Source organism: Salvia hispanica, chromosome 5 (genome assembly GCF_023119035.1).
Source record: "Salvia hispanica cultivar TCC Black 2014 chromosome 5, UniMelb_Shisp_WGS_1.0, whole genome shotgun sequence".
NCBI lineage: Eukaryota > Viridiplantae > Streptophyta > Magnoliopsida > Lamiales > Lamiaceae > Salvia > Salvia hispanica.
This window is the reverse complement of record NC_062969.1, coordinates 3298189-3324691: the sequence shown is the minus strand read 5'-3', so window position 1 is coordinate 3324691 and position 26503 is coordinate 3298189. Positions and strand designations below refer to the sequence as shown.

General features: G+C 37.4%; 7 protein-coding genes across 12 annotated transcripts; 3 read left to right on the top strand and 4 right to left on the bottom strand.

The window, feature by feature from the left end:
• Positions 1-37: 37 nt before the first annotated feature.
• On the bottom strand, positions 38-4296 carry LOC125190129 (ABC transporter B family member 9-like). Its single transcript, XM_048087332.1, has 10 exons — positions 4123-4296; positions 3817-4038; positions 3497-3735; positions 2891-3413; positions 2528-2801; positions 1792-2464; positions 1483-1663; positions 1144-1410; positions 791-1054; positions 38-715 (listed from the first exon to the last, which is right to left on the bottom strand). Exons 1-10 carry the CDS (start codon positions 4294-4296, stop codon positions 71-73), a joined length of 3462 nt encoding a protein of 1153 aa, XP_047943289.1. The 3' UTR covers positions 38-70.
• A 2463-nt stretch (positions 4297-6759) lies between these two features.
• On the bottom strand, positions 6760-10262 carry LOC125186587 (SH3 domain-containing protein 3). The gene is made up of 11 exons (XM_048082980.1): positions 10245-10262; positions 10035-10177; positions 9796-9918; positions 9149-9218; positions 8869-9014; positions 8175-8276; positions 7887-8084; positions 7726-7788; positions 7560-7649; positions 7236-7310; positions 6760-7075 (listed from the first exon to the last, which is right to left on the bottom strand). The coding sequence occupies exons 2-11, from the start codon at positions 10092-10094 to the stop codon at positions 6956-6958; spliced, it is 1047 nt and encodes a 348-aa protein (XP_047938937.1). The 5' UTR covers positions 10095-10177; positions 10245-10262; the 3' UTR covers positions 6760-6955.
• Positions 10263-12369: 2107 nt separating this feature from the next.
• Positions 12370-14258, top strand: LOC125190606. Of its 3 annotated transcripts, none has more exons than XM_048087941.1 (4): positions 12370-12671; positions 13100-13710; positions 13802-13900; positions 14077-14258. In XM_048087941.1, exons 1-3 carry the CDS (start codon positions 12581-12583, stop codon positions 13892-13894), a joined length of 795 nt encoding a protein of 264 aa, XP_047943898.1. In that variant the 5' UTR covers positions 12370-12580; the 3' UTR covers positions 13895-13900; positions 14077-14258. The 3 variants fall into 3 exon arrangements, with proteins under 3 accessions (XP_047943898.1, XP_047943896.1, XP_047943897.1); XM_048087939.1 differs by having other exon boundaries at positions 14061-14258; XM_048087940.1 differs by having other exon boundaries at positions 14033-14258.
• A 4-nt stretch (positions 14259-14262) lies between these two features.
• On the bottom strand, positions 14263-15338 carry LOC125190607 (membrane protein PM19L-like). Its single transcript, XM_048087942.1, has 4 exons — positions 15076-15338; positions 14787-15006; positions 14660-14705; positions 14263-14573 (listed from the first exon to the last, which is right to left on the bottom strand). Exons 1-4 carry the CDS (start codon positions 15203-15205, stop codon positions 14427-14429), a joined length of 543 nt encoding a protein of 180 aa, XP_047943899.1. The 5' UTR covers positions 15206-15338; the 3' UTR covers positions 14263-14426.
• Positions 15339-18318: 2980 nt separating this feature from the next.
• Positions 18319-26455, top strand: LOC125188953 (protein MEI2-like 5). Of its 3 annotated transcripts, XM_048086074.1 has the most exons (13): positions 18319-18768; positions 19273-19402; positions 19494-19936; positions 20211-20369; positions 20447-20563; positions 20658-20809; positions 20918-21003; positions 21083-21866; positions 21945-22029; positions 22116-22184; positions 22270-22449; positions 22602-22647; positions 26377-26455. In XM_048086074.1, exons 2-13 carry the CDS (start codon positions 19297-19299, stop codon positions 26436-26438), a joined length of 2289 nt encoding a protein of 762 aa, XP_047942031.1. In that variant the 5' UTR covers positions 18319-18768; positions 19273-19296; the 3' UTR covers positions 26439-26455. The 3 variants fall into 3 exon arrangements, with proteins under 3 accessions (XP_047942031.1, XP_047942030.1, XP_047942032.1); XM_048086073.1 differs by lacking the exon at positions 26377-26455 and having other exon boundaries at positions 18324-18768; positions 22602-22958; XM_048086075.1 differs by lacking the exons at positions 18319-18768; positions 19273-19402; positions 26377-26455 and having other exon boundaries at positions 19685-19750; positions 19836-19936; positions 22602-22958.
• On the bottom strand, positions 23573-25082 carry LOC125188955 (F-box protein SKIP19-like). Of its 2 annotated transcripts, XM_048086079.1 has the most exons (3): positions 24315-25082; positions 24039-24235; positions 23573-23962 (listed from the first exon to the last, which is right to left on the bottom strand). In XM_048086079.1, coding segments are annotated over exons 1-3 (864 nt in total). In that variant the 5' UTR covers positions 24980-25082; the 3' UTR covers positions 23573-23960. The 2 variants fall into 2 exon arrangements, with proteins under 2 accessions (XP_047942036.1, XP_047942035.1); XM_048086078.1 differs by having other exon boundaries at positions 23573-24235; positions 24315-25075.
• LOC125188956 (protein MEI2-like 4) lies at positions 25577-26428 on the top strand. Its single transcript, XM_048086080.1, has 5 exons — positions 25577-25613; positions 25692-25776; positions 25863-25931; positions 26017-26196; positions 26349-26428. The coding sequence occupies exons 1-4, from the start codon at positions 25591-25593 to the stop codon at positions 26170-26172; spliced, it is 333 nt and encodes a 110-aa protein (XP_047942037.1). The 5' UTR covers positions 25577-25590; the 3' UTR covers positions 26173-26196; positions 26349-26428.
• Positions 26456-26503: the final 48 nt, after the last annotated feature.

The window sequence follows — 26503 nt, the reverse complement described above, 5'->3', positions numbered from 1 at the left end:
CTAATAATATAAACACAAAACAATAGTACTATAAAAAAGAAATGAGATATTCATCAGTGCACATTTAAAATCACTGTGAAGTTGCATGAAGAGCAACCAAGGATGCATAGACTCCCTCATCAATCTTCATCAGCACATCATGTTTTCCCTTCTCACAGATAACTCCGTTCTTCACCACCGCAATGGCATCCGCCCCCATTATCGTTGTTAGGCGATGCGCCACCACAACCGTGGTTCTGTTCACCATCACTCGGTCTAACGCGTCCTGCACTATCCTCTCCGACTCAGCATCCAGCGCGCTTGTCGCCTCATCAAGAAGAAGGATCTTGGGGTCCTTCAGTATTGCTCGAGAAATGGCAATCCGTTGCTTCTGGCCGCCTGATAACTGCACGCCTCTCTCCCCAACGCCGGTGTCATAGCCATTAGGCAATGCGGAGATGAAATTGTGAGCATTGGCTGCTTTTGTGGCATTGATGATCTCTTCTTCTGTCACCTCTCCACTTTTACCATACGCGATGTTGGCTCGGATTGTGTCGTTGAAGAGCACCGGCTCCTGGCTCACCAGCCCCATCTGTTGCCTTAGCCAACTAAGCTTCAACCTCCTAAGTTCTACTCCGTCCATTAAAATTTGGCCTGAGTCAGGATTGTAAAATCTCTCTATCAGAGCGATGACGGTTGATTTTCCACTGCCGCTCTCTCCAACTAGAGCAACTGTCTGTAAAAGGAAGGATCAGTTTTAAACAGATGCACACAGAAACAGACAGATTTGAGAGGGAAGTGAGAGATATACCTTGCCAGAAGGTATGGATAAGCATAAATCTCTGAAGATTGGAATGTCGGGCCGTGTGGGATACTTGAAACTCACATGTAGAAAATGAATCTCACCACGAACACTAGTCAATGTTATACCTTCCTCTTTGCTTGAATCAATCTTAGGTTTGCTGTCGAGCAGCTCAAAAATAGAGGCAGCAGAGTCTTTCACTTTGTTGACATCCGGAGCTGTAGCGCTAGCTTGGGAGATTCCAGCCGCGGACATGGTTAAGGCGAAGAAAACCTGATCCAGTAATACAAAACACACATGAACAACCACAGTTCACAAGAAAAGATTTAACTAAAGTAGGTGTTTGTGAATATTATTTTCACCTTGAATACTTCTCCGAATGATGCTTTACCATCTTGAATAAGAAGAGATCCAATGTAGAAACAGAAGGCCTGAGTGCAGTAGAGCACCAACGAACCAACACCTAACCCTGCACCACTAACAACTCCGAGCCTGACTCCTTGCTTCAGAGGACCCTCGCATTTCTTCTCGTACATCTTCATCACCTTGTCCTCAGCATTGAACGAAGCTACTGTTCTGATACTGCTAACAGCTTCGTTTGCTATTTGACTTGCCTCTTCATACATGACCTGCACAAACATTCCATTAAAACTTGGTACTACTATTTTTTCGCATGTATATTGATTCAAGAATGAAGAAACCTTTGCATCAGCAGAGAAGCCTTCGTAGAATCTCATCTGCAAGAATCCTTGCATTCCAACGAGAGGCAGGACAAGTAGGATTATGATGGCCAGCAACCAGTTAGCAGTGAAGGCAATGACGAGACCTGCTATACAGGTGGATACATTTTGGGCGATTAGTCCCAAAGCATCCCCCACCAGGCTTTTAACAGTGGCGGCATCACCTGATAATCTAGCTCCAATTGCTCCACTGCACAAACACAAAACCAACCATCACAAACACACACCAAAACAGAAAAAGATGTGTAACTTCATTTGAATCCGACAAACCTTGAGTTTGCAGGATCATCAAACCAACTGATCTCTTGGTGAACGACCTTCTTGAAGGACATAGAACGAATCCTTTGAATTAATTTACCACCAGCAACTCCAAAGAAGTAATTCTGTACAGGAAGGGCCAGCAGAGTAGTGAGGCCTAGCACAACCATCATTAGTCCCCAGAATATGGAATCATTCCTGAGCTGATTCGGAGGTTCAAAGAAGATTTTGATAGCTGTTGACAGCAGAAGACCGAACATAGGGAAAACCAACCCTTGCACTCCTGCACCTACACATCCAAGTAGCAAATATGGTGCTTCGGGTTTGTTCATAGATGCTAGCCGTCTGATAGAAAATTTGCTGCGTCTCTTCAATGCGCTTTCATCAGGCTGTTGCTGTTCTATTTCGTCTTCTGTAGGCTGGATCTCGCGCATGTCAAAGTTAGGAAGACCGTAAAGTGAGAATGAGTGCCTTGATGAGTCATTGCCTGTGGATTTGCGTATGGAGAAACTCTGTCTTTCAGATCTGCTCAAGCTTCCCTCAGATGCGCTCAAGCGTATGTCAGAGGCATGAGGGATCACTTCTTGACCACTGGTACTAGTTTCAGTATCACTGGCCCTTTCTTGCATCCGAACAAGCTGCGCATAAGCTCCCTCTGGATCTGTCATCAGTTCATCATGTGTGCCTAAAATTCAAATGTTAGTATGTGAATATGGGATCAAGACTGTGAACTTATAAATTAATGTACCTTTCTCTACCAGCTTCCCAAGATGCACAACAGCTATCATATCAGAATTCCTAATAGTTGTCAAACGATGTGCAACCACCACTGTTGTACGGTTTCTCATGACATTCTCTAGCGCTTCCTGAACTGTTCGTTCTGATTCAGCATCCAGAGCGCTCGTTGCTTCATCAAGAAGGAGGATTCTGGGATCTTTCAGAATGGCACGAGCAATTGCAATTCTCTGCTTCTGACCCCCAGAGAGCTGGGTGCCATGTTCTCCCACCATTGTATCAAGACCCTGCAATTTTAAAGCCTGTCATTCCCTAATCCATTTTGGAAAAGCATGCTAAAAAATACTATTAAGGCAAATGAAGAATTGTATCTTACTTGTGGCAACTTGTCGATGAATCTAGCAGCATTAGCAAGCTGAATAGCCCTTCGTATCTCTTTTTCTGTTGCATCTTCTTTGCCGTATAGTATGTTCTCCATAATGGACGTAGCAAATAAGATAGGTTCCTGGCTCACAAGTCCAATCTTTCCCCTGATCCATTTCAGCTTCAACTGCTTCAAGTTAACACCATCAATCAGTATTTCTCCAGCTTCAGGATCATAAAACCTCTCCACCAAGCTAATCACCGTTGATTTCCCACTTCCACTCTGCCCAACCAAAGCAGCAGTCTTCCCACTAGATATGGACATTGAGAATCCTTGAAATATCTGAACTTCTGGCCTTGCTGGATATCTGAAATACACTTCTTTTAGCTCAATGTCACCTTTGATATCTTCCAACACAATCCCATCACAATCAGCATCAATTTTTGGTTTACGCTTGATGGTCTCAAACATCTTGTACGCGGCAGCTTGACCTGCTGCAAACGCGTTTACACATGGAAAAGTCTGGCCAATTGCTCTGGTGAAGAAGCATAAATCCTAGTTAGCATAATTTGGCATTCAAATGGAAAACAAGAAAGTAAGTTAATGAGTACAACTTACATTCCCCCTGTCATGATGGACATGATAACATTAACAACTTTCCCTCCACTGTATCCTTCGGTGATAATCAGCTTGCCTCCATACCAAACAGCAAGTCCATATGTGGAGAAGATAAAAAACAACATGCAGCCGAATCCCGTGCCCGAAGCTAGCCCTTGTTTCAAAGTAGCCTTGTAAGCAATAACAAGTTTGCTGTCATACTTCTCCATGGCTTGTTCCTCACCAGTAAAGGATTGAACCTACGAGAATTAGCAGCAAGTTTTTCTTGAGAACGAAGAAGCAATTGATTGATTCCACAGCATCAAAATTCTAAAGCATACCGTCCTAATAGCTCCAACTGTTTGATCAACTACATTTCCGGCCTCAGCATAAGCCGCTTGTCCAAGAGTCGCCATCTTCCCCATGAGTATAGCCGTAGTTGCTCCTGCTACACCAAGAGCAGGTATGCACGTACACAAGACGAGCGCCAGGCGCCATCCTCTACAGAAAGCAATAATAAAGCCCCCAAAGAATGTCGAAGAAAATTGAATGAATTTTCCCACCTGAGATGTTCACCTTATAATTAGTAATCCTTGTCTCACATAGCTTTCACATAAAAGGTATAGTAGCCTAACTTAAGAGCTTACTTTTTCACCCATGGCGTCTTGAATGAGAATCGTATCGCCCGACATTCTCTCAATGATCTCTCCTGTTGATGTTTGAGTATCAAAGAACTCTATATCTTGCCTCAATATAGTCTTCAAGTATAGCCCTCTTATCCGAGCCGCCTGCCTTTCTCCAGTCACCATCCAACACCCCATCTCTGTTCATGATTTCGCGCCGATGAATCGTCTGCCATTATAATCTATAAATAAGAAAACTACGAAACACTTTTACTGTGAAGCAATTATCGAATTGTGATATCAGAAATGAATCGTATTATAATCTCTAACTCGAGTGATTAAGCGATGATTTAATGGTTTATACAGACGTCATTATATAGTAATCTGATAGCTTTTTTACTTGTAGAAGTTCATCTGAATTTATTTCACTTAAAATAGAATAATTTAGAAAAGAAAAATAATCCCATTTTTATCATGTGAAGATTTGGAATAAAAGCAATGGTCATTCAATACTAAGCCTTCACACCTAATTTTCGAGTTTCTAGAATGCATTTTTCCAAAAAAGTTGTTACCTAAAATTTATATTTGATTCAAAATATTTAGGTGATATGTTGGGATTTTGTGTATTGTAGTACAAGTTAAGTTTTTTAAATATGGAATAAAAAAGGTTAATTATTAAATGAAATGCCGTTCAAGGTCAAATGTAACCGTTTTTAGTCAAATTTATAATGTAGCATGGCAGTATAATTTTTCTAAATACTTAAAACACTACTAAAATAGACCATAGTAGATTTTTTTTATATATATAAAAAGGTGACTTTGAAAGCAAGCCGCGGCAACTTCTCAACTACATTATTCAGATTTCGGGAATCAGTAAATTTTCTCCAACTGATTTATGGGAGTATATTTTTTCAATTTTTTGTTGCATTATAGTGAATAAAGATGAATATAATAAATGCATACCCAATATAATTATTAAATATGGAAATAAAGTTAATAGCATATATAACTTGTGCGTGCATGCAAATTTCGTCTACAAAAAGGAAACCACTAACATAAATTTGAATTTAATCAGTACATTACAAAAATTTCCTAGTCTTAACCATTAGATCAAGATCAGTCGCGTGAATTTGAATGCTTTTAATTTAGATAATAAATACTCAATATAAACTACAATAAGTCAGATGATTTGAAAGGCAAGTAATTAAAAGTTTTTAGTTGAAAATCCGATTTAGAGTATCCACAATGCTTGAGTTGTCACTCTCTCCTATATGTGGATAGAAGATGCACAAGGTTTAGTGATCCGACGGTTAACCGTGAAACCGGAATCGTGATGTTTAAATGGAACCGGAAGCATGACATTTTGAATCGTGGACCCGTTCAGGTTCAAAAAATCCAGAATTGAAACTGTGCCGGAACCGCAAATAACCGTAAAAAACGAACCGGTACCGCGAAAAACTGCCGATTTGCCGGTTCAAACCGCCCAAAAACCAGTGGTTTGAACACGAAACCGAAAACGGCGGTTTTCGAATAGAAACCGTAATCGCGAAATACGCTCAAGAGAGGATTGACAAGACACTCGCCGACTATTTACTTATTTCATCTTTTAATATTTTGTCTATAAAGAATCTTTTATTTAATTTTATAAATTCAATATTTAATCTTTTCTTTAATTTTATAAAACTAAAAAGGTCGTCTTTACAACTAAAGAGGGGGGAGGCGCAGTCAGCGTCCCCGTCCGTTGTAGGGGGCTGGGCGCCGACAGGTCTGGGCCAGTGTTGGGGCGTCGCAACGGGGCGCCTGAAGAGCTACGGCAACTCGGTACGCCTGTTGTAGGTGGGGCGCCGCCGGAAGGGTAAGATTTTTGAATTTTTTTTAATATGCCATGGAATGGAAAGAGTTGTGGAATTGGTCTAATTAATCATTAATTAAGCATTTCTTTAATTAATTATTTAATTTCAAAATTGTAAGTAATAATTTCTTTATTTAATTCTTTGAGTAATGAAAATAGGTTTCCTTAATTAATGAGTAGTTTCCTTAATTAATTTCATAATTAAAAAAATTGGTGGAATTCCTTAATTAATGATTATTTCATGCATAAATATATCTAAATTTTAATTATTAAGTATTGTTTATATATTTTCAATGAAGTTCTTTCGTTTATATATTATTTCGTATTTCAATTTTAGAAGTAAAACAATGAATAGTGTAATTTAAATGATATAACGTAGGGACGACTCTAGACTTCTTGGACTAGAAAGTTCTGGAGTTGTGGTCCGAGAGACCGAGATAGAAAAATATGAGAATGATGGCATGGGAGGAGTCTTAGCATGGGGAGAGGCCTCCGGTTGCAAATGCCCTAATATAGAAAGAAGAATGCCTTCGCTAGTTTGGTGTCATATTTAGGTGTATTTTTTATTTTAATATTTTTAAAATTTTAGACGAGTTTAATTTTATGAGAAATTGTAGACAAAGGAATATCATGTATTTACAAACTGAAAAAATCGTGTGCAAAACCATAAACTCAAATATTTACAGGCTAATATTCCAATAATGATTAATCACACAATTAATAGAAAATTATTATCAGAAGAACTATTTATTTTACAGAAGCCCATCAAACAAGATTCCACATGATTAAAAAAATGAGAGTAAAACAGCTTGCAAAAGATGTCAACATTGATAACAATCCTGAAGCAAAGATTCGAGTGAAAATTAACTTAAAAGTACACCGAAAAACAAATAATAGCATAACAGCAAGAATAATATTACACAGCAGAACTGTATCTACTCGAGCATCCCCGACCGATCAAGGGATTAAACCAACGCACACAAATGAAATAAATTTTTTGGCCAATTAATAAACTTCAGCTGCTGTATAATTCGTTGGAACTCTTTGGCGCTTCTCCACATACTTCGATGGAAACCATCCTGCTCTGCCTTTGCATTCGCCTTCTGACCACCCGGATGGATTCACCTAAAAGAGACCGCATATCTATCAAATTATTGGACCACTACGATAGAAATGAGGCACAGCAGGCAGCATTGTCATCAAACACAAGAATCTTAGTGGACCAAACTCGCACCCATCAAGCATGATGCAATGTTAAATGAGAGAGTAAAGAAAAGAACCAAACCTTCCGAACAACAACAAAATCTCCCACTGCTAGGCTCAGTTCCTTATCTGTTTCAGCATCAAAAGCAACAATTGCCTTCAAAATAATAGCGAGTGTCAGCCACTGACATTATACGCAAGGAGCTAGAAAAGCTCTGTTTAGTAATAAAATAAAACAGACTAGTAAATGACATTTGTGTTAACTGTCTTCTTGAATCAAACTAGAAGCAGAAAAGAAAGAATATAAACTGCATTGTCATCGAGTTAAAGCAATTTATGTTAACTGTCTTCCTTATAGCTGTATTAAAATAATTCGTCAACATTCTGATGTTCAGCCTTCACATACCTCAGCCAGAAAGTACTTTGTTTTATCTGAAGCGTGAACGAGAGGAGTCACAGGTGGAGCCGCCTCTTTCCTCTGTTTCTCTGAAACAACCTTCATCAACAAACAATTGCATAAGCAATACTGTAAAATAAAACTTTAAAGGAATCTAAGAGGGAAAAATAAAGACCTCAGTTTCAATATTTCCAAGAATTGTAGCAACACGTTCATGATATGTCCTTTCACCTTCGACCTATAAAGAATAACTCACATATAGCATAAGGACCTTCCCTGTTTTAGTCAAGAATATGAGTGTACTTACAGCAGAAAGCTATATACTAACAAATATACCATTGCTATAAGTCTCTGAAAGGTAAGCCTCTGTTGCTGCGCTTCTACAGCTGATAATGCAGCTGCTGCTTCTTTACCAAGTACTGCCATATTTGCTTTGAGTTCCTGCATTCTAGTTTCTGCAGCATGCAGCTTTGCCACATTTTCAGGAATAGGTGATTCCCTTACACGTGCTTGGCGCCTACCAACTTCAGCTGCCTGTATATATCACTTAAATTAGAACCATTTGCAGTAGAACTGTTGATGTTAAAAGAACTAAGCCCATATATCTGATGCAAAAATGTGTACCTGTGCCTCAGCTTCTTGTCTCATTTTACTATATCGTTGAGCAAGGTGTCTAGCATCTTCCAGGGGAGTACCGGTAATCATTGCTCTCAATGGTTCTAAGACCTGGAAATAAATAACTTAATATTGTCATCCAAGATTTGGGTTTAATGGTCTAACAAGCAGATTTGGAAAAATTAGCATGATTAAAGAAGATACTTCCTTCATCCCAGGATCATAGATGTAAGATAGTATTTCATCTCTCCACATTATTTTTGGTGACTTTAAATTGTCAGACACTTTATTTTTCAAGGTAAAAGATGTTTGCATTGTATAACCAGCCGCATAGGCTAAATCATGAATTAGTCAGGTAGTTGTCTGGTCACAGCTTCCATATTCCAGTTTGTACTTTCAACTGTTAACCTCTTTTCCATGACAGGCCATAAGAAAAACATGCATATAGCTTTCAATTAACCATAGAGATTTTAGTTACTAAAATTAGAAACCCAACTATGAAATGTGTAAAGTATTTATCAGAAAACCGAACATGTACACAAGAAATTTGAGCATATCATTTATACCATTTTGAATGCTCAAGTAATCAGATAATAAGTACGAAGACTAGCTGACTTGTTTGACATCAACTTGTTGGTTGGATTTTCAAAGAATAAGAGGTGGCGATCAACTGATAATGTTAAAGGTGAAATTATCGACCAACCTGCGTAAACAATAATCTGTTGAAATCATCCTGCTCCTTCTCCACATGTTTTCGGGCTTCCCCATATACAGATGCAGCCTTCGCAAGAACCTCATCATAAGTATTCTCTGCACCGTATCTGGAACAATCTTCAGACAACTTGGTGCCTGACTAGGATAACACATGCAGGACAAAGTTAAGTATGCAATACTCTGCTTGTACACAGATAGCAGTGAAAAAGTTAACCAGGAAAGTTCTTAAACGAACAGCCCGACATATAGAAGAATTCATAAACACTTACCAGCTTCTATATGTTTATAACCCACAGCAGTGAAAGCCTCAGCTGCTTTGACAACTTCTTTCTGAAACTCCTGCAAAAGAAAACCAATGATTTATGTCTAGAACCAATAGCCATGACAACAAAATAAGATAACTCTTCAACTAAGAGGGTCCACATCCAAATTAAACTCCAAACTAAATCTCATACAAGTCCTCCATTGCATCATGCTTTACTTCAAAGGCAGATTAGCATTACGAAACATATTAAGAAAAACTTGATGAAACTAAATTAAAGTCCTAAACCAGATGGCATTTGACTCGAGAAAGAAAAATGATAAAACACACATGGGAAAGGAAACACAAATCATATTTACACCCAGATAAGGAAAGGTAAAAGCTACTCCTAGAATTTAGCTTGGAAAGTCCTAACTGACCCCCCATTTGTATTTAAATTCCAGAATTTTACATCACACTCATCAATCTAGATCCAAATTTGGTAATAACAAAACGACATCAAGTTACAATTGATGCACAAAACATTTATATATATAGGATACTAGTACAAAGCACAATCGAAGTTCCTAAATTGTTCACGAAATTCTCACTAGTAAGGAAAAAACTTCTAACTCCAATTACAGAGTTCAGCATTAAAGAAATAGTAGTAATTACCCTTCCGGATCGAGTGGATCTGTACAATTTCTCCAATTGGTGATGCATCTGCAACTCAACCTCATCAATAACCATAACCTCCGAACTTTCATAGCCGCTGCCACCGAACTGCTTTATCACAGCCTACAATTTCAAGGAGAAAGCTAACAATTAAGCTAATTAATTCCTCAACGGCTGTCTATGGTCATTTTTGAATTGAAATCCGAAAAGAAAACGCGAAAAAACAATCGGCCGAAAACCTGCTGCTGCTTGGCGACTTGCTCTCTGAGTTTACTGGCTTGTTTCCTGAAAGCATCCATTGCCGCTGCTTCGAACTCACCTCGTCCGTATTCAGATCTTCTCTTAGTTGCAGAGACACTGGATTTCAATGTGAACTCGTAGCCTTGACAAAATCAATAGAAGAATGGTTAGTGCGAGATCAGAACGAATTGCAAGGAACTGTAATATACTTTGGAGGTAGAGTATTCACGTTGGTTCTGCGCTTGCAATTTCTCTTTGTTTTACAATTTATAGGATTTTATAATCATTAATTATTCAAACAAAATTAAATCAGTTACTGTAACATCAGTATTAATACTTACAAATTTATATTAATTTAATGTATCTATCACCATAATCTAGGGTGAACGCAGAAATTTGGTAAAATATGATTATGGTATTTATTTTCAGTTCGAAATTTAATTTTCACAATAATTCACAAAAAAAGTATCAAAAATAAATTCAAAAATAAGAAGAAAATATCGATATTTTTACTTGTAAAATTAGGAGTACTACATTCAGGATTTACGTTTACAAGAAGACTAGTGTTTAAAATATTAAATTAAATTCATCAAATTAACTGGACCAGGTCGTATTGTCTGAATTAGAAAGCTCAACTTCCATTTTCAATCTTGAATAGTTTTTCCATTTTAGTCCCAACTACTTACTTTATATGGGCCGGAGTTAATTGAATTTGGGTACTTTTCTACTAGTGCTATTTAATTCCATAATTATTCTGATAAATAATACTGATAAATAAAGTATTCAGTGTTAGTATTTTGTCGTCCGTAAATAAGAGTCTCGTTTTTTCATTTAAGTCTATTCGCTAATAGGAGTCCCGGTTCACTTTTACCATAAATGCTAATAGGGTTTCATCTTCCACTAACTCATTTCACTCATATTTCATTTAAAACTAATAAACATAAGTGAGACTTCTATTCTACTAACTTTTTTCCACTTACTTTTCTTAACATTTCCTAAAACTCGTGCTGCCAAGAAATGAGACTTTTATTGACGGACGGATGGAGTATCATATAGAATCACATAGTCAAAGGCGGAGTAAAAAATACACAAATTCATATCTATTAAACATATTAAAGGATGGGCTTGAAAAATGCATACTACACATATATATACATTCATCAAGTCTATTCGATTGAATCATGAATCAATTATTTTCTAAAATCGCTTATTAATCCGATTCCTAAAGCACATCGTCTAGATTGGTTGAACTTAGCTTGGCAGTTGGCACAGTATGGTAGCCATGAAAGTTGGATGATTTTCAACTTTTCATTAATGTCACCAACTTAGTATTGCACTACAAATTTATTTACATGGCAAAATCCACACCACTTGACTTGTCCCTCTTCATTTAGATCATCATTCAATGCTTACATACCACTGACGTTTCCCACGCTTCCGCCATTCATAGCCTATTATCATGGTTTTCTTCAATTCCATCATTAAACGATGCCGTTTTAGTCTTACATGATGTAAATATAAATTTTACTATTATGTAAATTACAAATTTGAATAGGGTGAAATGCATTTGTCGTAAATGAAATGTAATAGGATATAGAAATATGTTATATGCACATTAACATTATGCGAGATTATTACAGAGTACACGCAACACATAATTTATTGTAAAATTAAAATACTTATAAAACATTTAAAATTGACTGTAGTTGTTAAATCATTGGGCTGATTTATGATTCCGATTGCACCCAAAGTTTTTCCTATATATATTATTCATTAGATTCGATCAAGATTCATTGATTTACTTTCATTGATTTACTTTTTTACACTTCATCGATATAATGGTGTAAATTAGCCGGTAATCGAGGAAAAACCAAACTATTTTATGACTTTCTAAAATTGTAATTTAAGTGGAGTTTTTCAAATTAGATTTTTAAAAATCTTAATCACAAAAATAGTTAAAATTAAAAGAAAAACGAAAAATTTTCAAAATTCAAAACTTAGTTGGTGCTACATAGCGCTCGTGGATTGACCGATTTCATGCCACCCGGAGGCTAATCCGTTATGCGGTCAGCACAATGGCCCAATCCACAATCCGAGTGCCCTGAAAAGCAAATAGTGTCATACTAGGACATAAGCTCTAACTCAATCTAATTTTTATAAGCATAGACTCGAACCTGAGATCTTCGATCTCGGACATTACCACTACAGTGCTTGGCCAACTAACTCAGGCATAAGCTCCATCCCCAAATCTGATTCACAGGATCCCTACACCATTTAATTCATGACATGTATATTACCTTCAATTATTTATTTAATTTGTATGGACAGTTCTTCACAATTCTCGCCCCTACCAACCTCTAAAGTCTCTCTCAAACCTTTGTCTTATTTACTGTCATTTTTCATACACAATTCCCTTCTCAAATCAAAACCATAGAAGCCCAAAGAGCCAGCAAAGCTGTGCTTGGAAATTAGTTGTGAGGGAGAGCTCACAATCTAATTTGATCCGTTGCTGCTGTAGATTTAACTAATCCGACAGTCACTAATCATGCCGTCAGGTGCGAAGAAGCGAAAAGCTGCCAAGAAGAAGATGGAGAATCCAAATCCGTCCCCTGATTCTGCTCCTGCTCACACTCACGGTTCGGATACTTTGCTTTTAGAACGCACAAATCTTTTAAAAATTCCTTCTTTTTTACTTTATTTGTGCAAAGCATTGTGTCGGCTATTGGTTTCTTATTGTGGGCTTATCTTGTTTTTTGTAATTCTTGCAAAAAATTACTACTAATAATTAAAGAGATAGTAGTAGTATATTATTGTGTTTGTGCCTTTGTGCAATAATTGGAAGTGGGGTTGTTGCTAAGCTTTGTTTCAGTTACTAAAAATTATATATGTATGTGATGTTTATGGTGATTGGTGAAGGGCTGAATGCCATGGATCAATGTTGAATGGGGAAATGGTGTTTTTTCCCTTTTTCTTTTAGTCTCTTAAGATTTGAAAACCTCTATGGATCTCAGAGTCAAAGGGTTTTGAGTTGAACTGTTTTTCAAATGACTGATATGTATGGCAGGGGATGATGATGTGAAGCAAGAGAAGCTTCTGGCCGAAGCAGAGGCCGGAGGTGCTTCTTCCACGGAAGGGTCTCTAGTTGGGGTGGAGAAGGATGTCAAGATTGAGGATGAATCGGGTGTGAACGATGGCATCATCGACCACAATGGGGAAAACAGGAAGCCTTATGATGGAGGTTCATCTGGGAGTTCTGGCAGCAGCAGCAGCCGCAGCAGCAGCTCAGATGATGAGAACAGTGGAATCAAGAAAGGGGAAGCTGAGTCGAGCATTGCTTCCGAGGTATCAGTGGGAGTGGATGATTCTTTTTCTGGAAAGCCAGTTGAGTCTGTTTGCGATTCAACTGTGGAAGGCATCTCTCCAGCCATAGAGTCTGATGTGCTTTCTCAAGCTGACATCTCTGTGGCTCCTCCGGTTGTTGAGTGTACACTAGAGGGGAATGAGGGGAAAAAGCTTGGCTCGGTCGAAGAAAGAATTTGCACGTCAGTTGAAGAAGCAGATCTAACCATAGATCCAAAAGAATGTGTTACACAAGAAAATGATGATAGATCAACACTTCCTAGAGTTGGTTTAGATAGTGGAGCACAACGCGTTAAAGATTCTAACGTTACTCAGGTGTGTGTTGCGTCTGAACCCTTTGAACACATTCAAGTAATCTGGAATACGATTCATGCTATAATTAGGTCCTTTTTCTATTCTTCTGCAGCCCGTGGTGGCTCCTTCTCCGTATCCAGTTCAAAAAACGACGTGGAAGAGTTGCTGTGGATTGTTTGAAATGTTTTCAGGGTCTGGTGATTAATCAAAGGTAAACACATCTGTGATTTCTTATTCACAATTTGTTGCATAAAACAGTTTCTGCCATTTGGTTGTGTAGTTCACCTTTGGTCTATGATTGAGTTGAATAGCACAAAAAATATGAAAATTTCATTTGTTGCAGATTCTGATACAAAATTTCTAAGTTGTAGAATCTTGTTGAAGCAGATGCAGACATTGTGGCTGAGGGAAGTTGTGGAGGATGTCAATGAAGATCTCCACCATCAAAACAAAGAGTTAGTTCTGCCTTTTCATGTTGATTTAGCAGTGAATATAGACATACACTTTCTTGTGAATTATTGTTCTTCAACTGCCCCTTAATTAATAAAACTGTGAAGTATTTTGCAACAGCTATTGAACATAATTCATGCACTCACTCCTTTTTATTTGATTTGATTCACTCAAAACAATCCATCTCTATTCGTACAATCAAACACAAACAAAAAGAAATAACTCCTGAAAACAAAGATCAAACAAGAACAAGAATCACAACAGCATATAAATGTCAACGTCGATTGTCATGTTCTTCCCGTTGCCACCGCAGATTTTTTGTCCCCCGCCTCATTGGGTGTCATTCCCTTCGCCACCACATAGGAGGCATGGATGAGGGCGATGTAGAAGAGCTGAGTAGCTGACAGGATTGTGATGAAAGCTTCCATTGTTATCTGCAACCAACCAAAAAACCAACCCATAAACAAAACATTACCATTCAAAAATCTAAATGTAAAGATCCGATTTTTATTCGTCTCACCAAACGGCTATTTCTGCGGCTCAAATCGATCTGTTTCCACGCAAACCTGTCAAAGAAACAGACGCCATTGGCTCCCATAAAAGCAAAAGGAAGGAAGAAAGACGATTAGAGGATAATTATGAATCACCCCATGGCCAGAATCGTAAGACTCCACGCAATGGTTCCACCGACAGCAGCTGCAGGGAGACTCTCCTTGCCCCAGTAACAAACATGGTTGATTCCCGAGATGGCCGAAGCAACTCCCACAACCCCGGCAATCAAAGAGAAGACGACAAAGAATCCAGTGGCCGCGTTTCCCATGGGGAAGTATATAGGCGAGAAATGCGCAGGCAGAACAAAGCCTTTCTCTGTAGGGAGGAAACGACGAGTCAGTGAGAAAAGTGATGTGATGTGGGTTGAGTTTTGACATGTGTTACCGATGATGAAGCTGTGGTCGATAGCTCTGTTGATGCTCCAAGCACCGATGCCCACAACGATGGCGTACATGCAGAAGTTGAGACACAGAAGCAGCAGCGGTAGGTTTTGCAGAGGCGACGACGACGCCATTCTTGGATGTGAAAGAAGATTGCTGCAACATTTGTAAGGCGTACGAAGCTTATAAGCGTGGTGGTGGTCATGAGTTTGAGGGTTCTTTTCTTGTAACGTTGGATATAGTAAAAGGTTTTTGTGTGGGGTTGTAAAGATGATGATGATGCTTTGTGTTCACGGCAGGGAATACAAAATACCAACAAATTCATTTCTCTCCTCTCAGTTTTACTAAATTCTTTTCCTTGTTTCCTTCTAAAGGATATAGTGGATCAGACATGAATCACGAGGTTTATAAAAAAAAAAAATAAAGACTCCATCAGTCATATGGAGTACTACTACTACTATATGTTAGAATCTAGAATCTGGAATCTTGAATCTTGAATCTTGATCAAAACTCATTGAAATAAAATCAGTTGAGCAACCGACAACGAGATTATTCACTGTACTAAAGTTATTAAACATTTACTTCTAATTTCTAAAACTTGGAAAAAGGAAAATAAGCCATTGTAATGCCTGATAAAAATTGATTTACAGCTACGTAGCAAAACTTAGCAAAGCAAATACATTTGATCAGTATCAATGTATCATAATGCAGAAAAACCGGAGATCTTAAATTGCTCATTCATCCTCCTGGCTCTGCAGACGAGCAAGCTTGTTAGTAACAATCAAATAAGGCTGTTTAATATGGTGTTAACCAGAGTAGTATAATCCAAATGGCCTTTAGCAACGAAATTATATTGATAGATGTACTCCGTCCCACCATAAGCGAAACGTATCTAATTTTAAGCATTGTTTTGAAAAAAATGATATTTTATTAAATACAACGAACTATCCTACACATTTTTATGGAGTATATACTCCATCTATTTTCTACAAGTCAGACATTACTTTTGAACAAGACAGCAAGATAAAAATATGTTTGGTAAGTTAATTGGAGATAGAAAAAAATAGTAGAAAGAATAAAACAGATAATCAAAAGAAAATAAATTACTAAAAAAATAATCAAAAAATAACTTAATTTTAGAAGGAAATTAAAACTCAATTCATAAATAGAATATAAATGTATAGTCTACTACTTCTTCCATCCCATCATAAACGAGTCATTTTTTTGGATGTCCAATCATAAATAAATCATTTATCTCTCATATTTTATTCTCTCACCTACTTAATTTTCTCTACGCTCCTCTCCTTTTTTCTCTTTCATACTATACTCTATATTTATTTAACTTTTTAAATTTTTAAATATAATTTTTTTAAAGAAAAAATATCAATTAAATCATAACTTTTGATTAACTTCTGATTCATTCATAATTTACAAAGTTAGCTAATTAAATAATAAGATGCACTTTTGCAACTAACTCGTAACTTAAAATTTTAGGCTGAGTACGTGACATTATTTAGTCCATGACACTTAAGTTTGTCATTATTTAATTACACAACATTCTGATTACAGAATTTTAAAAAGGTGGTGGAATGAAAAAACCAAGAATGTTTTTCTTTTGAAGAAAACACCCAAATCTAAAAATGATGGAACGGAACGACATCGTTTTGAGGGGTGTTAAGACAACGTTGCTTTAAATAAACGACGTTTATGTCCTTGTAGGAAAACAAGGGTGTCCACGTTATCACATAATAGCCGAAAATTTTAAGTTATGGGACAAGTAAGTGCGAAAGTGTTACTCTCTCCGATCTATAAAAATTAGGACACTTTTCTTTTTTCGTCCGTTGCATAAAAATATTTTATTTCCATTTATGAAAAATTTACCAAACTCATTACCCATATATATCAATTTATTTATAATTTATATCACTACCACTATTAAACAATAATAATAATGAGAGTCTCATCATCCACTAACATTAATTTAACTACACTTCTCATCATGTCTTACTTTACCAATTACTCCCTTCGTTTCATAATAGGAGTCGCATTTAGTAGGGGCACGAGTTTTAAGAAATATAAAAAATAGTGAGTTGGAAAAGTTAATAGAATATGATGTCAACTTTTTTATATTGATTTTATAATAGAATGTGAGTGAAGTGAGGTAGCGGAAAGTGAGACATATTTACCTTTTGTGGTAAAGTGAAATATACTCTCTCTGTTCCCTCATAGTTGAAGCGAAATTTTTTAGCACGAAGTTTAATAAATGAATGTTGAGTGTGTTAAATAAATAAATAAAAAAGTAAGAAAGAGAAAATATAGAGAGAATAAAGTAAGAGAGTAAAGTAAGAAAGAAAAAAAAGTTATTACTATATGGAGTATGAAAATGACTCAGTTATGGGAGAACTTTCTGAAATGAAAAAATGACTCAACGAGTGAACAGAGAAAGTAACTCTTATTATAGAACGGAAGAAGTATGTATTACTAATTTCGTACAGTCTCAAATGTTCTCATTTTTGGCACGGAGGGAGTATATGTCGGTTAACTTTATAAACAGTGGGACAAAATCATAAATCAACTAAAAATTGGGATTTACTCCCTCCGTTCACGAATAAGAGTCCCATTTATCCAATTTTGGTTCGTCCATGAATAAGAGTTCCAGTTCATAATTACCATAAATGGTAAAGAGCCCTCACATTCCACTAACTCATTCCGCTCATATATCATTTAAAATTAATATATACAAGTGAGACCCTATTCTACTAATTTTCTTCCACTTACTTTTTTTAATATTTATTAACACCCATGTAATTTAGAAATGAGACTCTTAATCCTAGATGGAAGGAATTATTGACAATTTTATCAATTTTAAAAATCTGAACTTCTCAAGTATGCGAGGATCGAGGGAGTATAGATTTGATTAGAGAAAAAAGGATAAAGCACACCAAAATCAAACGTCATTCTGCAGCCAGCGCCGCCACAATTCTCCTGAGTCTTCACATCACACTAAATCAAAATATTCTATTTTAGGGATAGGAATTTCAAACAAATTTATTTCCACTTTTAATCCGGATTAAACGTACAACTCAGCACACACCCAAGTTATTATCATATCCTATAAAAAAGTTTTTAAAAGTAAAGTAATTAACCTCTTAATCTATTCAAACTAATCCCCTACACCCATTTCTTAATCCTCGTATTAATCCTAAACAGGGATTATCTTATTGTCTGCACACTCTGTCGTCTTCATCTCTCTCCCACAAAAAGATTCTTGGAACATATTTATTATTTTATTGATTTCAATTCCATTTTTCTCATTTGTTTTTATGGATTCTATGTGTGCGTATGTATGTGCACGTGGATATCAAATCAACATTTAATAGCAGTTGAAATTGATTTCAATCAAAATAAAATCGTCCATAAATTTTTCGGCCGTCAAATCATTGCTGCTCACTGCATTTCCTGCGATCAATGCCTGTTAATTTCATGTCGTTTGTGTATTAATTGAGTGGGGTTAAAAGGGGGAAATGAAAACGAAGGCGGAAGAAGGTTGAGGAGTTCTTGCTGTTCACGTTTCTGTTCCCTTTTGTTTTTTTGTCTTTCATGCGCTCCCCTTTTGCTTGCAATATTCGGCCTAGAATTAATGCTTTTGGTGTTTCTTCACTGATATCAGTGGCTTCCTTGAACTTCTTATCCTCAGGTACCCTTTTGCGCTTAAATACACTATGTTTATTGCTTGATTCGATTGGCTCTGGAATTTTTTTATGTGGGCTGTTTTGGAGAGTTATAGGTGTTGCTCTTTTCTCTGTTAGTGTATGTGTGTGTGTGTTTGTGTTTCCCCTCTTTCTGTATGAGTGAGGGGTAGTGCTTATAGAGATGCATATATGCAATTTGTGATTGTTTTTTTGTCAATTAAGATACTTTGAATTTGCTGTGTTGGTATATTATTTGAGTAGCTGCATTATATCAGTTAGATATTGTGAAGAATTCATGAGCTTACTTTTATAATGTTGTTGCTCATCTGTATGGAATCCAAAGCTCGCGTTGTCGTGTTCAGTTAATGCTTTATCATGTAAACATGTTTCATTTTTGGGTTTAGCAATATCCAGAAGGTGGAGAATTTATTTTGGTGGATTTTAGAACAATTCATGAGAAAAAAAATTATATAGTCATTCCTGATAGCCATGAGGTCAAATTGTGCCAGGTGCTTAAAGATCTATCTGACGAGATGGGAACTAGTTCGTGGGAGCTCTTTCCCCGGTCTCATTCTTATCGCGTGCCAAGTGATGCCTCACTTCACTCGATTTCGTTGCCTGTTCTTGCCAATGTGAAGTGTAAGCACCCGACATACTTTCAGCTGCAGTACCTCTATTACCTCTCAAGAGGAGTAGTATTTTATATCCTTACGTGTTTGATTCTTCACAGTGAGTAGCAGTGAAGGGAAGAGTGATCTTCAGTCCATGTATGATACCTCCAGCAGCTTAAATGATATTGATCAGGAGCTAAAGGGTAATTATGCGGTTGGGAGCTTCCTCCCCGATGATGAGGATGAACTCCTAGCTGGGATAATGGATGATTTTGAGGCCAATTGGTTGCCCAACATAGTAGATGATATGGAGGAATACGATCTTTTTGGTGGAGGAGGTCTAGAATTGGAATCCGATCCCCAAGAAAACTCGAGAGTAGGTTCTTCTACTCTTAGTTTATCCAATGATGGAATTGGCAACACAGTGGCTTATTCCAATCAAACTAATGGCGTGGGCACAGTTGCTGGGGAACACCCTCTAGGAGAGCATCCTTCCAGAACATTATTTGTTCGCAATATCAATAGTAACATTGAGGATGCAGAACTTAGAACACTCTTTGAGGTATTCATGCTACCTCAGTTGATATCTTGGTATTTTCTTGTTTTACAATTTTCATTACAATAAAATGGTTGTTTTTCTTGTTTATTTCTGCAATATCTGTATTCAATGCACAGGTTTTGGTATTTCTTGTTTTTCCTGCATCTGTTGCCATTGGCTTTAATTTGATTATAGCTATCACATATGCTCTAACTATAGTTGTAAGCACCGGGACTTCTGAAAATGAAACACCTGATGGACTCTCCATGCGTTCTCATTTCTGTTTCATCATTTTCAGCTATATGGTGATATCAGAACATTGTACACTGCATCTAAACATAGGGGTTTTGTGATGGTTTCTTACTACGATATTCGTGCTGCTCGAACTGCCATGCGAGCATTGCAAAACAAGCCACTCCGGAGGAGAAAGCTAGATATTCATTTCTCAATTCCCAAGGTTTGATGTTTATGCTTTGCTTGCATTCTTGTATTGTATCATTGTCTCTGACAGTCCTCCCAAACTCCCCAATCCAGGAGAACCCTTCTGACAAGGAAATAAACCAAGGAACTCTGGTAGTATTTAATTTGGACCCATCAGTCACGAACGACAACCTTCTACAAATTTTTGGGGCTTATGGCGAGGTTAAAGAGGTAGTCTTTTGTCTATTTCCACTACATATTTCTACACATGCCTGTGAAAAAACTTGATATTAATAGGGAATTTTCACATCTCTATGTTAAACAGATAAGGGAAACGCCACATAAGAAACATCATAAATTTATTGAATTTTATGATGTCAGAGCTGCAGAAGCTGCCCTTAAATCCTTGAATAGAAGCGATTTAGCTGGGAAACGTATAAAGGTGGAACCTAGTCGGCCTGGTGGGGCACGTAGAAGGTTATACATTGATATGCAACTGTTTCTTCCTTTCACATCTCTAGACATTTCTCATGCACTGTAAAAGTTGAATTTTTAACTTTACGATGCCTTTGTCTGTACCATTAGTTTGCTGCTCCATATGAATCACGAGGTTGAGAAAGACGAAAGAACCTTGCACAAAGTAGGCTTGCCTCTTGGGAATTCACCCCCTGGTATGGCTCATAGGTTGGCTCAGATCAGTGGTAGTTATTTTGCTAGTTATCTTTGACACTTTTTACTGTTTTCGTGCAGCTACGTGGCCTCACCTTAGCAGCCCTAGTGTTGGAAGTCCTCTGCTAAACTTCAGTAAATCACCTGGTTTTAGTTCAGCAGGTAGCAGTTGGGGCAGGCAAGATACCTTTGAACTGTCTCACTCACTTCCAGAGCAGAAGTCGAGTCAGTTTGTCGGGTCTGATTCTTTCTTTGGTTCTTTCAATGGATCCACTTCCGTACCATTTACTGGTCCTGAGCTTTACTGGGGAAGTTCATCCAAACAGACCAATTCTACACCGATAACTCAAGCTGTAAGGAATCCTTTTATATCTGGTGGTAATCACGGGAGTCTTTACGACTGGTCTCAAATCCAGCAGCAGCATCACCGTTACCATGCTGGATCTGCTCCATCTGCTGTCCCCCTCCAACAAAAATTCGGCTATTTTCATGAGTCGCCCAAATCATCATTTGCTAGACCTGGTTGTACACGTGCTGCTTACTTGGGCGACTTAAATGATTCCAGCTATCGTGATGTTACCAATTCCACTGTTCCTTTGATGAAGTCAGTATCAGTGGGAGAAGGATCTCCTGTTTCTAGCATGATATCATCTGCAAGACCAAGTCATGTGTTTCATGGTATTGCTCGTTTCCCCGGACATGCAGCGTCTAACTGGGAGGCTTTGGCCGAACGTGGGAGGTCTCGACTCATTGACACCAATGGGATCCAAATAGATAACAAGAACCAATTTCAACTTGATATCGACAAGATTAGAACTGGTGAAGACACTCGAACAACTCTGATGATAAAAAATATCCCCAACAAGTAAGTCCCTTAAATTAATGCTTTCACTACATCTTCTTTGTTGCTAAAGAATTTTGACATTCATGGATTTTTCTGTAGATACACATCAAAGATGTTACTGGCTACCATTGATGAACATTGTAAAGGAACTTATGATTTTCTATATTTGCCCATTGATTTCCAGGTCAAGTTTCTTGCCAATTGTGGCTACTTCATCTTTATTATTTATTCCTTGCAATATGCCTCACACAATACTTCATTTCTTCTCAGAACAAATGCAACGTTGGTTACGCATTTATCAACCTGCTGTCTCCATTAAACATCATCCCATTTTATGAGGTCTGTCAAGAATTTTGCGTTGAATAAGGTCAATCCTTTGATTGTAAGCTAGATAGTCATTGCTCCCAAATTTCGCTTTGCGCAGGCATTCAATGGAAAGAGGTGGGAGAAATTCAACAGTGAAAAAGTCACCTATTTGGCATATGCTCGAATTCAAGGGAAGGCTGCCCTCGTTGCCCATTTCAAGCACACGACTTTGATGAATGAAGATAAGCACTGCAGGCCGATTCTCTTTGACTCAGAATTCCTAGAGTCTAACAATAAGGTAAATCCAACATTATGTTTGTTAATCACATCACCAACATCAAAACTATCAAATCATCAGGACATACCAAATGCTTTATCTTGGTTTACAATACTTCCCATTTTTGCTAGTATTTTCTTTAGCATGCTTTCATCTCATTGTTGCTGTTGCAGGGCCTCCAAAAAAATGTTCAAGTCAACGCGAGCACCGGAGTTCAACATTCAAACGAAGGACAAGCAGGGAATCTGGCCGGTAGCGATCAAGATGAGAGAGCAGTAATGGCGAATGCATCAAGGTAAAAGGACACACTTTTCTCATTAATGGAAAATTTTGGGAACGTAGTTCCATTGATGTCAAGTGTCTGTATTAAGATTCTTGTTTGAAGTAATCAAATTAGATTTGATGTTTTTTGTTGGTCAAATCTGATGGTTATCTTAGTCGATCGCCTCAACTTTTTTGAGAACCTTAATTATGTACATGAGGGGATTATGTATTTCTAAATGTGGAGAGATATTAATTTTTTGAACAAATCCGTTATCATAGTAAATGTTTGTATTTCAAAATTTTGGTTGAAGTGATGGTTTTGTTGGAGTGGCCACTGGCCATGATATTAAGTTGTTGTGCTGCACTTGTATCAATGATATTTAGCTATTTTACTTATGGGTTGCGTTAGTGTGCTAGCTAATTTATAGTAATAACTAATAACTTTCAATTCTGTGTATTAAAATTATCAATACAAAGATATAATTATATCAATACAACAAGTAAATTTAAATATCAACACAATGACATAAGTTTATCAACACAATAAGATTAATAAATTTATCTCTTTGTGTTGATATTTTTAACATATAAAATTAATATTAGTTATTAGTTATTACTGTAACTTAGTTACTATTTGATCACACGCCTTTTACTTGTTACTCAACTCATCTAATAGCTATGTTGCCACCTTTCCCTTTTAGCTTCTTTGCTTTTGCTCTTTCTTTTTCTGTTGCATGGGCTGTCTAGTTATTCAAACTCAGCTTCTCAATGGCAAAAATATAGAGATGTAGATATTAAAAGTCTGCAAAATTAAAGACACAAAGGTATACAAATGACTATTGATAAACTAAGGTTCCAAAATGATAAACATAACCACAACTAATCAAACAAAAAATCAATAGAAGGGGAAAATTATTTGTCCATATAAGTATATATCTTAAACTATCGTCCACTGAAGTTGTAGTCGGGACGTTGATAATCATCTGTATAATGGTAGTATACGTAATATTCAACGCGCACAGCATAAATACTAAACGGATCACCACCATCACAATTAGGCCACGGTACATCACTGACCGAGTCAATAGGGAGTTTAAGATTTTTAATTTGCTGGTGGCATCTTTCCCGCAAACCCCCATGAAGATGGAGATAAAAACATCGTCGGATGTCAAGTGATTGGAGGCGTGGACACCCGTTAAGGATGGCTTCGAGTCCTTCAGCTCCAATCCAGTGTGCAAATATTTGAAGATGCTCCAGATTAGGCATGCTTCTGCTGATTGCAAGAGGATTCTGGAAGTATCCTTGAATTATACCATCGCTATCAAATTTTGGATCTGGAAGCTTACAGTTAGATCCGTTCAATGAGAATGATTTCAACATCGGGCAAGATTTGCCAATAACTTCAATGTCGCAAGCACCTAGCCCTGGTCTAAGAGTAAGGTGCAATTCTTTCAAATGTGGAAGTTTTGCCACCATTCTACGTGCACAATATCCTGATATGAAAAAGCAAGTTCCAAGTTTAATGCGTTTAAGATTTGGTGATCTGTCAAACAAGCAACAACAATAGATTAGATCAGTTTATACATTGAGCAAGACTTGTTAATCCAAAATTAATGCCTTACCGGTGGACGATGTAGTCCAAGAGTGCATCGTCACCGAAGTACTGAATGGTGAGGTCGACCAACTGTCCCTGGCTACGATCCACTGCGCGGCGGCACATGACATTGTACTCGTCGTTGAAAATCCCCTGCCTAGGGTTGGAGAAATCGATGACTCGCCACAAGGCTGGATCCTTGCAAACCTTCCACCATGTAGTACACACTTTCTGCGCACTTGTGAGCATCCCCTCCGCCCCCAGCCTCTGCAGAATTTCGGCCGTTACATCCCTAGGCAAGTCGATACACGATGGTGGAGGGTCTGAGGATGAAGCGACCACCGACATTGGAAGAACGTTGGTCTTCCACATCGACATCGAATGGAGCCATATTGAAGCAAAGCTGTTGTTGCATAGACGCAGTAAGCGCAGTCGCTCGTCGTGAGGAGTGGCATAGAAGTCGAAGTAATCATGTATGGTGCATATTGAGGGACCTTGGAAAGAACCAAATCGGGGAGGGTTGATGGCACTGGCGGAACGATACATGGAACCCGGTGGAGGGCCGACATGAGGGTTGTTTTTCAGGGGAGTGGAGTGATATAATGAGAATAGCTCATCAAATGGCGGCGTGAAAGGAGATGGGGGAAATGCTGGAAAACTAGGCTTCCTCCAAATTTTGGAATGTGTGGACATGGCCTAAGAGAATGGAGAAACAATGCTCGTTAGGTTTTGGAAAAGATTTAAGTAGATAATTGCATTCATTTTCTCATATAGATAATATCAAACAGAAATACCGTCATATCCGTAAATAACAACTTGAGACAAAATTGGAAATCATAAACAGATAGTGTATAGAGGTAGAGAAGATCTAATTTGCCTTCTTCTCTAAATTTATTATAAAACGAATACGTATATAAGGATATATTTACATTTAAATGTTGTATTAACTGAAATCGATTATTTTATTTTTAATATAATTCTTGGATTATAAATATCTCTTTATTATGGCCAATCACATTATAGTCAGATAACTTGCTATAATTATTATACATTATGCCTTGGCCGTTCATTATAATGATGAAACTCAATCAAATTCTTGAGCAGAGATTTCGGAAAAAGAGTTTATATTCGCTGACCTTTCGTAATTTGACATTAAATTCGTTGATCTTTCGTAATATGGGATCGAGGCATGCGTCTTTTTCAGAATAAGAGATTATTAATTTTTATTTTTTTTGTCTTCTTTTTTATTATTATTTCACTTCCACCTTCTATTAGAACTGGTGAAGACACTCAGAAGAACTTTGATGATAAAAAATATCCCCAACAAGTAAGTCCCTTAAATTAATGCTTTCACTACATCTTCTTTGTTGCTAAAGAATTTTGACATTCATGGATTTTTTTGTAGATACACATCAAAGATGTTACTGGCTACCATTGATGAACATTGTAAAGGAACTTATGATTTTCTCTATTTGCCCATTGATTTCCAGGTCAAGTTTCTTGCCAATTGTGGCTACTTCATCTTTATTATTTATTCCTTGCAATATGCCTCACACAATACTTCATTTCTTCTCAGAACAAATGCAACGTTGGTTACGCATTTATCAACTTGCTGTCTCCATTAAACATCATCCCATTTTATGAGGTCTGTCAAGAATTTTGCGTTGAATAAGGTCAATCCTTTGATTGTAAGCTAGATAGTCATTGTTCCCAAATTTCGCTTTGCGCAGGCATTCAATGGAAAGAGGTGGGAGAAATTCAACAGTGAAAAAGTCACCTATTTGGCATATGCTCGAATTCAAGGGAAGGCTTCCCTCGTTGCCCATTTCAAGCACACGACTTTGATGAACGAAGATAAGCAATGTAGGCCGATTCTCTTTGACTAAGAATTCCTAGAGTCTAACAATAAGGTAAAACCAACATTATGTTTGTTAATCACATCACCAACATCAAAACTATCAAATCATCTGCACATACCAAATGCTTTATCTTGGTTTACAATACTTCCCATTTTTGCTAGTATTTTCTTTAGCATGCTTTCATCTCATTGTTGCTGTTGCAGATCCTCCTAAAAACTGTTCCAGTTCAACATTCAAACGAAGGACAAGCAGGGAATCTGGCCGGTAGCGATCAAGATGAGAGAGCGCAGTAATGGCGAATGCATCAGGGTAAAATGACACACTTTTCTCATTAATGGAAAATTTTGGGAAAGTAGTT

Bases quoted from the DNA above. Each gene is read 5' to 3' on its own strand.
- LOC125190129 (XM_048087332.1), bottom strand. From the start codon at position 4,296: ATGGGGTGTTGGATGGTGACTGGAGAAAGGCAGGCGGCTCGGATAAGA. The intron at 2,802-2,890 runs GTAAGATACAAT...TTAAAATTGCAG, and splicing joins TCATCGACAAGTTGCCACAA to GGTCTTGATACAATGGTGGG. The intron at 2,465-2,527 runs GTACATTAATTT...TTTGAATTTTAG, and splicing joins TGGGAAGCTGGTAGAGAAAG to GCACACATGATGAACTGATG.
- LOC125186587 (XM_048082980.1), bottom strand. From the start codon at position 10,094: ATGGATGCTTTCAGGAAACAAGCCAGTAAACTCAGAGAGCAAGTCGCC. The intron at 7,789-7,886 runs GTATATTTGTTA...TATTCTTTATAG, and splicing joins TTCAGAGACTTATAGCAATG to GTCGAAGGTGAAAGGACATA. The intron at 7,076-7,235 runs GTTTGGTTCTTT...GGTCTCTTTTAG, and splicing joins ATTTTGTTGTTGTTCGGAAG to GTGAATCCATCCGGGTGGTC.
- LOC125190606 (XM_048087941.1), top strand. From the start codon at position 12,581: ATGCCGTCAGGTGCGAAGAAGCGAAAAGCTGCCAAGAAGAAGATGGAG. The intron at 12,672-13,099 runs GTTCGGATACTT...TATGTATGGCAG, and splicing joins TGCTCCTGCTCACACTCACG to GGGATGATGATGTGAAGCAA. The intron at 13,711-13,801 runs GTGTGTGTTGCG...ATTCTTCTGCAG, and splicing joins AAGATTCTAACGTTACTCAG to CCCGTGGTGGCTCCTTCTCC.
- LOC125190607 (XM_048087942.1), bottom strand. From the start codon at position 15,205: ATGGCGTCGTCGTCGCCTCTGCAAAACCTACCGCTGCTGCTTCTGTGT. The intron at 15,007-15,075 runs GTAACACATGTC...TCCTCCCTACAG, and splicing joins CGACCACAGCTTCATCATCG to AGAAAGGCTTTGTTCTGCCT. The intron at 14,574-14,659 runs GTGAGACGAATA...GGTTGGTTGCAG, and splicing joins GCCGCAGAAATAGCCGTTTG to ATAACAATGGAAGCTTTCAT.
- LOC125188953 (XM_048086073.1), top strand. From the start codon at position 19,297: ATGGGAACTAGTTCGTGGGAGCTCTTTCCCCGGTCTCATTCTTATCGC. The intron at 20,810-20,917 runs GTTATACATTGA...CTGTACCATTAG, and splicing joins CCTGGTGGGGCACGTAGAAG to TTTGCTGCTCCATATGAATC. The intron at 22,185-22,269 runs GTCTGTCAAGAA...CGCTTTGCGCAG, and splicing joins ACATCATCCCATTTTATGAG to GCATTCAATGGAAAGAGGTG.
- LOC125188955 (XM_048086078.1), bottom strand. From the start codon at position 24,979: ATGTCCACACATTCCAAAATTTGGAGGAAGCCTAGTTTTCCAGCATTT. The intron at 24,236-24,314 runs GTAAGGCATTAA...CTTGTTTGACAG, and splicing joins TTGGACTACATCGTCCACCG to ATCACCAAATCTTAAACGCA.
- LOC125188956 (XM_048086080.1), top strand. From the start codon at position 25,591: ATGATAAAAAATATCCCCAACAA. The intron at 25,614-25,691 runs GTAAGTCCCTTA...ATTTTTTTGTAG, and splicing joins ATAAAAAATATCCCCAACAA to ATACACATCAAAGATGTTAC. The intron at 25,777-25,862 runs GTCAAGTTTCTT...ATTTCTTCTCAG, and splicing joins ATTTGCCCATTGATTTCCAG to AACAAATGCAACGTTGGTTA.